Source organism: Populus trichocarpa, chromosome 8 (genome assembly GCF_000002775.5).
Source record: "Populus trichocarpa isolate Nisqually-1 chromosome 8, P.trichocarpa_v4.1, whole genome shotgun sequence".
Taxonomy (NCBI): Eukaryota; Viridiplantae; Streptophyta; class Magnoliopsida; order Malpighiales; family Salicaceae; genus Populus; species Populus trichocarpa.
The window spans coordinates 7,992,951-8,004,023 of NC_037292.2; the positions used below are offsets into that span (position 1 = coordinate 7,992,951).

General features: G+C 32.5%; 1 protein-coding gene across 1 annotated transcript; it reads right to left on the minus strand.

Moving 5' to 3' along the window:
- Positions 1–777: 777 nt before the first annotated feature.
- Positions 778–1,745, minus strand: LOC7482848 (zinc finger protein GIS3). The gene has a single exon (XM_002312373.4). The coding sequence runs from the start codon at positions 1,631–1,633 to the stop codon at positions 896–898; it is 738 nt and encodes a 245-aa protein (XP_002312409.1). The 5' UTR covers positions 1,634–1,745; the 3' UTR covers positions 778–895.
- Positions 1,746–11,073: the final 9,328 nt, after the last annotated feature.

Genomic DNA, 11,073 nt, shown 5'->3' on the forward strand with positions numbered 1-11,073 from the left:
TCGGAGACTAGACTGTCTCCATGCAATAATGTTTCTTTGATTCTTTCTACTAAGAATTTTGATGCTTCTCCTTTCACATTGTATGCCAAAGGGCCATTTATTGAACTTGTTTTTAAGTGCCAGTGGATAAAGTAAGCAAGGAGATGCGAGAATCTGCTTCTCTCATATCATTAAATATCAATAAATCATAAGGGAAAAAATAAAATAAGGGTTTCTATTGCTCCAAAAAGAGACAATTGGGGAGTGGTGCAGTCAATTCCATTTATTTGCTAATTGAAATGGATGCCTAATTTATTCATTAATAATGACCCTCTCTCTCTCTCTCCCTCTCTCTCTCTCTCGCACATATATAATTCAGCAAAGCTTACATACATGGAAAGGAAAATAGGGAAGGGCTCGATGGAATGAATGCGCCGGTGTTGGGAAAAAGTTTGACTTTAACAAGTTTGAAAAACTTCGCTCATGCCTCTTGATTCCAAGTATTTTGTACCCTAATAAGTAATAATTGAGCAAGCATGCTAGATTTATCAATGTCAATCAGAGCCCGCTTAACCTAAAATTACTTGGAATGGCTCAAAACTTTCACTCCAATAATAAATATTTAATAAAAGTTTAAGAAAAAATAAAATATATTTACCAATTAAATACAGATTATCCAATACCCCATTTATCTATCGGACATACTTGGAGGGATAAAAATAAAATACTTCTTGAATTGTTTTTGCAAAAGCTAGCGAATCAATTATAAATTAAACCAGTTAGCAACGAGAAGAATGGTGAGGAAGAAATGTCTGATCTAGTGAGATAAATCATCAGAAAAATAAATAAATAAAACTTGAAAATGTACAAATATCCGTCCTGAAAAATATATCCCAGGTCACTCCTAGAAAACAAATCATGGCCCAGCTGGAGAAAGACTAAGATGCAAGTCCAGGCTCAATTTATCATCAAAGCTAGGTCCACCATCACTTTTAGAGAACCTGCTCAATGATGTAGGCCCATTCAGATCACCAATGACCCTGCTAATATGGGCCCTACTTTGCACTTGCTGGTATGGCCCACTAGCACTAGAGGCCAATCCAAAATCTCCTACACTACCACCATACGTTAAGCTCCCTACACCCCTCCCACCCACCCCCCTAGGAAACACACTCCCATGTGAAACATGAAACGGTGGCGCCGCCCGAGGCAAGTAAACCCACGACTGAGAAGCCTCCGGGACCACAACCTGGCCTGCTGCCTGGGCCAGGAGGTGCGGAGGAGGAGCGAAGGCAGAGATCATAGGGTTTCTACCAAAGGAAACGGCAGCTGCAGCTGCGTTTCTTGTGGCTTGCATTTGAGCTCGTTTGAGTTGCTGTCTTTCTTTTTTGTGTGCGTTTTGGTGGCCACCAAGGGCTTGTGAGTTTGCAAATTCCCTAGAGCAGTACTGACACTCGTATTTCCTACTGTCTCCTGTAGCTGTCGCTGTACCGAAAGAGGACGAGTCCGGAGTATTACAAGAAGATGACTTGAGAGAACTCGAGTATGTTGTAGCTATTAGTTCTTCATCTTCTGAGACGTTGAAGCCGAATAGTTTTAATCGTGTAGACGTAGTGGTTGAGTTGTGTTTTGTTTCGTAGTCCAGCTCTGCCATTTTTAGCTAGGCAAACAAAGTCAGAGAGATTTCTTTACTTTGTAGAGAGACGGATCAGAGAGAGGTGTGGGGAATGAGGGTGTGAAGCATAAGGCAAGCTGTTGCATGAGTGGGGTATATATATACAAGATTTAAAAAAAAAAAAAAAAAAAAAACCTTGAGAAAAAAAGTACTGTAGTATACAGTAGAGAAATATAGAGAGATGGTTGCGGACATCCCAAGGAGAAGAAATTGTGTGATGGTATTTTGGGAACACGAACCAAGAGCACCCGGGACCCAAAAGGAATGCACTTGTCTCGACCAAAATTTTCTCTTTCTATTACGTAACACCAAGGTTTTGTTAACTTTTAGGGCTAAATTGCAAGAATGCCCTTTGTGGCGGCAATGCAAAACAATATTAGCCCTATTACTTCATGATTAATTAAACATGATAATGCTAATTAAATAGCATATTTTATAAAATCTATAATTATATATATTAAATACACATTGAAATCTCTTAGATTTCATGAATTCTCTTTTAGTTTCTCATGACTCTTGAAATTTTCAGTCTTATTTAATGTTTTTATTTTTTTCTCTTGTAAATAAATTATTTGTCTTGTATTCTAAACATTCAGAAAAATATAAAAAAATTATGATTTTTTTTTTAAAACTGAATATGTATATTCTTACTTGTTTTTTATTTTTCTAATATGTTATCAGCATGATCACTCTATTTAATTTATACTGAAATCTTGGCACACATGAACTCTCATATAATGTGGTTTGTATCAATTTTAGTATTTTTTTTTTATCTTTTCATTATTATTCATGCTTTATGAAATATATTTGGCTCTGTAATTTATTTTGACAATTTTTTTTTCTTTTTATTTGTCAAAATTTAAAATTCCTGAAAAACTAGTATTATAAATTTATGAAGAATTAAATAAACTAAATACAGTTTTTAAAGAATTAGTATTTATAAAGAACTGAATAGTAGTCTTAAAAGACTGGTTTTTTTCTTGTATATTCATGATTTGATTTAATAAGTTTTTTTTTTAAAAGATAATATTGAATCTGACAAAACTTGAATTTACAGCTCTTGATATATCTAGGTTGTGGGTTATTAAAGTTAAGTTGGGTTGGCTCGGGTTTTTTTTGTTTGATCTTCCAATATTTTTTCCACTTTTAAGGGGATTTTTTTTACTTTTTAAGAGTAACATGGGTTACCTCGGGTATTTTTTTTTCATCTTTGTTGTATCTACCTCTTTTAAAATAATTTTTTTCAATTATATTAAATTAATTTATTTATCATTCAATATTAAATTGGTCTGGTATTGCCTCAGGTTTTTGGTGCTATTTGTCATATCTTGCTCTTTTAACAATAAATTTTTTAATTAAATTAATTTTTCTGACCCCTTAACATTGAATTTGTTTTTATATTGAGCTTTTTAATTGAGCCTATATTTGAAATTTAACAGTTTGTGACTTTAAGAAATTAACCTGGGTTTAAAAGGTTCGTCCAGATTTACCTGGTTTTTATCGCCTTTTTTTAGCTTATTATTTTTTTGTTTCATCCTTGGATGTTTTCTTACTTTTTTTTTTTCAAATCCTATGGGATTTTTCATTTTAAAAAAAAACATGTTACCATCAAGTGTTTTTCATGATTTGTTACAATTACTATTGAGATTTAGGTCGGCTTAAGCCTCAAGTTCCCTTAGTCATGAGTCAACTTGTCAGGCAAGTATTTTGAGCATCAAATGTTGTATTATAATTTTATTTTTTTAATTTGGTCTCCACTTACTTGATTTTTATTTTTATTTTGAATTCTTTTGTAAATTTGTGGACTTAGAAATTTTCAATTTGATTATTCAATTCAATATTTGATGGTATTTTAGGTTTTGGTCCTTAATGTTTTGTTTTTAAATTTTAATTATTTGCTTTATTTTTAATTTCATTACTCGGGTTTGTTGATATTTTTTTACTTTTTTTATTGATTTTTTTTCTGATTTTATCTTTGGTATTTTTTTCCATTCTTTTTTCATGATGTGGAGCTGTTATTTAAAAAAAAAATACATTTACAGCACTTAATTATTTGTTTTTCATGCTTAAAAAAATTCAGATAGATTCGCAGACAAGCTATCTAGTTATCTTCCAAGACAATAAGACTCCGTAGCACCCCCCTCGAGCCAAGATTATCATGCACATAGAGATTCCTCGGAGTATTTTTTGCTCTATTGAAGTTCTGCAACGAGGAAACTTATTATTGATGATGAAAAACTGTGATTTTTGCTGTATTTAAGATTATTAGGTTAGAAAACTGTGCACAGATGATCTGGACCACTAGCTTTCAATTCAGTGATGATGAAAAGTATAGTTAAGGAGACCAATTACAAGTTAACAAATTGGTTTGATCAACTATGCATAGACTTTTAATTTATTGGCTATACTTAACACTCAACTCCCATAGTGGACAAGTCCTAAGTAACCACTTCGTACGTGGCACATGTACCATAATTTCTACTATATATATATATATATATATATATATATAATGTTGATGCCGTCCGTCTTCTCCATTACTTTGATTAAACATTCTTTAAAGCAAATTTGCACTTAATTATAACCAGATCGTTAATCATCTTTTAAGGATCTGGCACTTTTGTAATCTTAATTTATTGCCATCAAATGAATTCAGTGGAACGAACCCCAACGAGACATCGCGAAGACCATGTCTCTGCTTCCCGAGTACTGATCATATCACAACTGCTAAATATCAAAATGCCCAAATTTTGACCAAGGAGTTTGCTATCTTGATGGTTAATATTCGAGTAATATTGATACTCAGTGGGGATTTATTTAATTATTAATTTTAAAAGAATTAATTAAGATGCACGTAACTTAATTTAGACATCTATATGAATTTAAAAATAATTCCCAAATTTTGCAAAACATAACTCCCTCTTTCGACCGTTGACATGTCTTTTGTTTCCATTTTTAGCCCTTTGGCCCATCTTTCTTTCTCTCAAGTCCAAAGCTACTGCATGCCTTGGCTCGATCTCAGGAGCCGAGACGCACACCCAACCAGCCACCACCACCACCCGCCGCCCACCATCCTCACTTTCAAAAGTCAAAACACTGACCCTTGCATGCAACATATTAAATACATGCATCATAGGATCCATGTCGTAAAACAACTAGATACATTCAAGATCTAAGTAACACCATATATCAAAGTCCCACACTAATCACTTCTCCATGGCCCACGTGTCACCATCTCACTTGTCCTGCATATATAGTATTACATACGCATGTTTCACATGATATATACATATAGCTTTTTCTCTCACTGTGGTGTCTCCGCTCTCAGCCCTCAGCCCTCAGCCCTATCTGTCTCTATCTCTCTACCCTCACTTATGATGGCGGTGGAAGTTTTTTTAGTGAATTGAAGTCAACATGAGAAGCTGGAGATTTAGCTTTAGGTTTAGCTAGTTGCTTTAACTTATTTGAGAGGGCAAGCATACTGTATACGTATATATATATATAAAACAAATAAACAAGAAATTAACTTCACGGGACTGGCTAGGTGGGTGAAAAATCAAATATGAATTGAACGAAAATGAATGTTCAGGTGCTTAATTACAACTATATATCATGTGGCCCTGTCATTACGTGCTGCTGATGATGGTGAATAATGTTAAGGATGTTTGCGTGATTGACGTTGAAATCTTCATTGCTATATTGTTTTATTTATTCCAGAGAGATCTCTCCCACTGTTTGTATGGAGGTTAACTTTTTTTTCTAACTAGCTATTTAGAAAAAAAATCGTTTTGTTAATTAAATAATTTTTATTTTTTACATTGAATTTCATGTATAATTTTGTGTTTTAAACTTAATTTAATTTGATAGAAACTAAAATCATCTGTTTTTATTTTATTTTATTTTATATATAAAAATCTACCCTATAATAATTAAAACTACAAAAGAGAGAGAGAGAGAGATTTATCTAATTTGTCTAATAACCCACTTGAATGAGAGCATAAATAATTTTTTTTTTACGGACTTTAAAATAGATATTGTTGTAATGATCTTTAGTTACGTGTGGGCATGAAAAACTTATTTTTCACTACAAAATATAAGTTATATAAATCTGTACATGTGTTTTACTTGTAAGAGAAACTAAAAGGATTCGTTTTCATCTTATCTAGTTTATAATTAACTACTGAGATATATACAAGGTTTAGGATCTGATGGGATAGTTGTGATGACCCGTTGGTGAATAGTTCTACGTGGGGCCCGCTATGCTTAATGAAATCCCTAAAACGGGGCTTAAATGTTCGTTTGACAGTAAGAAGATTTAAATATAATTATAATATAGATAGATTGGAATCTCTATTAGCTTAGAATAATAATGGTTCCCTAGACCTGATCATCTTTGCTTGTGTTTAGTAATATGATTTTTTTTTATTTTTAATATCATCACATAAAAATCATTAAAAAAACACTTAATAATTCATTTTATATTTTATAAATAAAATATATTTTTTAAAAACATCTAACTATACAATAAGCATGATAAGAGATCCAATAATATCCTTTCAGGGTCTTTCTGAATCCCGGGAAGGTTAGAAAAAAACCAGAGGTTGGACCCTAATTAACCACCCCCCCCCCCCCCGGTAAGTTCTTGTCACTTTGAAAATAAAATGTACAAAAGCATGCTTCTCAACTAAAATATGAGTAGTCATACTCATAATTAAGGTTAAAGAGTTCCCTATGTATGGATGATTGCTGGGACCAGCACCTGTGCTCGGTGAATATTTCAACCGCTGGTAATGCTATGATTTAACTTCTTAGAATTCGTTCATGGAGTTTATCCAAATTAATCTAATAGTTTTTTTTTCTCAAAAAATGCCTTCTTTTTAAACCCAAAACATGGAATTGATGAAGGGACAAGTTATAAATAAATTTAAAAATACATAAATCAGATATATAAGTCTTTAAAATCATATCTAATTAATTTCATTAATAAACAGGACTAGCTAGGTTATACTTTACTTGTTGATATATAAATGAACAGTCTTTCATCATTGAAAGGTTAATGATTCCAAAAAACAATGATAAAAATGACACTTTTAAGGATTTTCAATTTCCATGTTGTGATTTGAGGGCTAGCAAAACCATGAGCAGCAGAAACCTCAAGGTCTTGATAGCACCATAGCTAATTAGGTTTGGGTTCCAACTCACAAGCTAACAGGTGAATCTAGTTTATTCAAAATAATGATATTTTAATTTATTAAAAAAAAATCAGATGATACCGTCTTGGACACTAAGAAAACTGAAATGATATTAATATAGAAAAAAAAGTTTTAAAAAAACATTCTAATCAAGTTAATAACTACGAATAAAGGACAAACCCTAAAAAAAATATTATTTAGGCGTACCAAAAGCATGAATAATAGAGAGAAGATGCGTGGAAGGGAGTAGGGAGGCCGCCTTGGTTGAGGAAGGGATTATATATATGAATTGTCAAGATGGGTGGGTTAGCATAGGCACAAGGATTTCTCCACTGATGGAGGGTGACGCATGTGAGGGTAAATCTAATTGGTCTCTCTCGCCCTCTTTGAACAAACTTTTGGTGGGACACGCCTAGGATGGGGACCACATGGGTGCCAATGGGCCCACAGGAGAGAGTCTTAAGCAGCAGCAGTAGGGCCTGGGCCTTAGGTAGCTAGGGTGGTGAAAGAAGTGTCCAACCAGACCTCTTCCTTCATCAACATCTGTCTTCGTTGATGGTTTTACACCTTCCAATATAAAAAACACTTTTAGGGGTCTTAATCATGCTTACTTTGTTGGTTGATTGAAGGGATGCCGATATTATCATATAAGATCACCCGAATCATGTAGATGGCCCGCCAAAGTAGTGCTTATCAAAGAAAAATAACCAATGAGTCCATATAAAATACATTATTAGCGAAGGATTATTTCAGACATGATCCTATCATGTTAGAACTCCATTAACTTTCTAATCATCCTTGTTCCCTTTCGCAACCATTACTTTGGAAGCATCCATAAAGGATAAAAAGATAGACCCAATGTGACTTGGTTTTCAAGTTGGAAATCCCTTTTCATGGATATGTTCATACCTTTATTCTTTCTTTTTTTCCAAACAATCCCAAACATTGTGGGTAAGATTTAAATAGTTTGTTTGGTATTGCGGTGTAATAGTAATATTTTTTAAAAAAATTTAAAATTTTTATATTTCTGAATTATATGAATGAATTGATATAAAAAATATTATTTTAATATATTTTAAAAATAAAAAATAACCGTAACACACTCTTAATTCTTGACGCATCACCATCAACCCTGCCATGTATTCCAAGTGATGCTACCTACCTCATTTAAAAACTAGGTAGGAAAAGTAGGAGTGTGGTTGAGTGGAGTTAGCTTTATGTCATGTGAGGTGACCCTTTCTTCGCCTATCTTACTAAAACCAAATTTAAAAATTAATCATACTGTTAACATGATATTAAGCACTTATGCTTCGACTATCGTCTAGAATGGCTGCCGTTTTAAGGAAATAAATGATTGCTATATGAATCCCATCAAGCTTTTGTGTCTGATTTTCGTTCTTTTTTTTTTCTTTTTTCTTTTGTCTAGGAAATAGAAGCCAGTGAAATAAGTTTGGAAGTAGAGAACTTCGGTCAATCAATGAGATAAAATAAATGTGCTCTGGTTCCTAAAAAAGCAAGACCCTAGACGGCTACACAAACACACCAATATATAGCATCCAGCCCAAAGCCATGGGGCTGGGAAGCATCAGCACATGACATGACAAGAACTTATAGTTCATCAGTTAATTCTTTTATATTAAAGTTTTTGTCCCTTGTATTTTGTAGTAATTAGTCTATGCGCAATTCTCGCTACTTAAATAAATAATCACACTTATATAGCATGGTCCATCTATTACAATGTGCCCACGTTGTACTTGTGAAATAGAATTATCATGTTGTATCATCAAAAGGAGCAAGTGGGGAATTTAGATTGCATTTACTTTTTTTTTTTTTAAGAAACGAAAAGTTTAAAAACAATGATTTTTTTTTTGGAAACGCATGTTTTCTATTTTTTTAAGAAAATTGTAAAACATCTCATTAGTTGTTTCTCAATTTCTTCATTATATTAATTAAAAAATAAGGATCTTGTTTGATTTACCTAATATTTTATGGTCATTCATTTTAACATTTTCAATTTTTAAGTCAAATAAGTCTTTTGTTTTCTATTCTGGAAAAAAAATATAATAAACATATTTCCTTATTTTCTATAAAAAGTATTTTTTTTTATTAAAAAAAAATAGAGATAGTAAACACAACCTTATGTTACTAATTTCAAGGCTAAATTTATAAGTTTGATAAATTAATTGTACCAACCACCTTAAAATCTGGAAAACAACAAAGCTTCTCTTATCTTAGGTTAGAGTACAATACTCTTATCTAAGAGTAACCCACCCAATTAAAATAAAACGTTAATAAGAGATATCGTTGTTTGATCCACATGCCTTGTTTGTCTTTGTTATATATATATATATATATATATATATATATATATATATATATATATAGCAGGAAGAGTTTCGCAGACTATAATGTTCATGTGTTAAAGATTTGCTGGATCAGTTGCCAGCAAATGCAAATTCTCATACCACGTGTAAAAAGGCAACAAGAAATTCAGAAACCTACACAAGACTGAACCAGGGAATCTATCTTAATAAATATTGGATTTCATCGAGTTCTTTGCTATAACTTATAAGTTTATGAGTGCGCTTGTGGGACTTGGTCTCTAAATAAGGGTTCAACAGAAGAAAAAAAAAAAAAAAACACACAAAGGAAGATGGTTTCAAGCAGTTCATAACTGTCCTGTGTGCTTATTATAACAAATACCCTCACGTACCCTTAAACAATCCTTGAGCACTCGAGGAATCTGTCTGTTGGAAAAATCCAAGTAGATACAAGAATCTAACCACAGCTGCAAATTGGTTTTTAATTCAACACGTACAGGTCGAGACAAGAAGTTTGATGTTATGGAGTTCATGTTCGTTGTGTTGTGCGCATCAAGTCATGTTTCTATACTATTTGTCTTAAACAGATAACCTAAGATGGTCCTGTTCTACGTATTACTCCATGATCATCGCAGATTATTGTTTAATTTATACCGAGAGTAAATTATAACTTAGTCTCTGTATATATGTGTTTAATTAGTCATTTGACTATTTTCGACTGTCAAATCAGTAACAAAAATAGGTGCCGGATAGGGATTTGAGTAATAGAATTGGAGGTACTTAGTTATAAATTGAAGAGATAATACTTAAGTTGATTCTAAACCATTTGTTTCTTAAGATTAATGTAGCAACTAAGCTTAGAACAAACTCTTTCTCTGGGCTTAACTGGCTCTGGCTATACACACGGAGTGCCCCCTCTCCAGTCCCTAAATTTGTGTGCATTCCTAATTCTGAATTTAATACCTTCTAGTAAAAATCCTGAATCACAATTATTGGGATGTCTCTTTGATAACGCATCGACCTCGACATTTAAACCAACCTAAGGCAATCATATGACGTGCCAAGCTCAAAACATCTCTTGTTGCTAACCTTCCATCAATGAAAATGATATCGGTTGATTTTTTCCTTATAATGGCATTCGTAGACTTTTTAAATATGCTTTTCTATGACAAGTGTACCTTATTTCGTCGAACAAGTTTCCCCTTTGTCAGAAAAAAAGTTCTCGTCATCAATTTAACTGTTATATACAAAACGCTTTCCTGAAGAAAATAAGATATCTCGTTGGGAAAGACATCACTTGACGACATTTCATAGATTAAACAAAGCCATTTCTGGTGCCGGCAAGAAATTCGGCCCATAAGTACTATAAATTGGCAGCGGAAGTTCGTTGTCAAGGCATCGCTGATGAAATTTCATTCCTGTTGCTTTTCCAGATAAAATAGTACAATTTTGTGTTATCACAATTGTTTCAGAATCACACTGCCATATTTGTTTGTACTAGTGATGAGAAGAGAATTTTTCCGACATATACAGATGTTTTAAATACAATGTCACAGAAAACGCCTGCAGATGGTCTTCATTCGAGGAAATATATAATATATTTATTCAGAAGTAAGAACATGATTGAAGTAGTTGAACATCTAGTCACTGGTCAGATACAAGTGGATGATAAAATCGTCATTTATGTTTAGATAAATTATGACAAATCATTCCTATATATATATAACATAATAACTAAAAATAAAAAGAAGTAAAACCAACTTACTTCGGCTCTGTTCAGCAATCTATATTTTTTTAGTTTTAAATTATTATTTTTAATATTTTTAAATTGTTTTTTATCCTAATATCAAAAATAAATTTTAAAAATAAAAATAATATTTTAATATAACTCCAAACAAAAAAACAA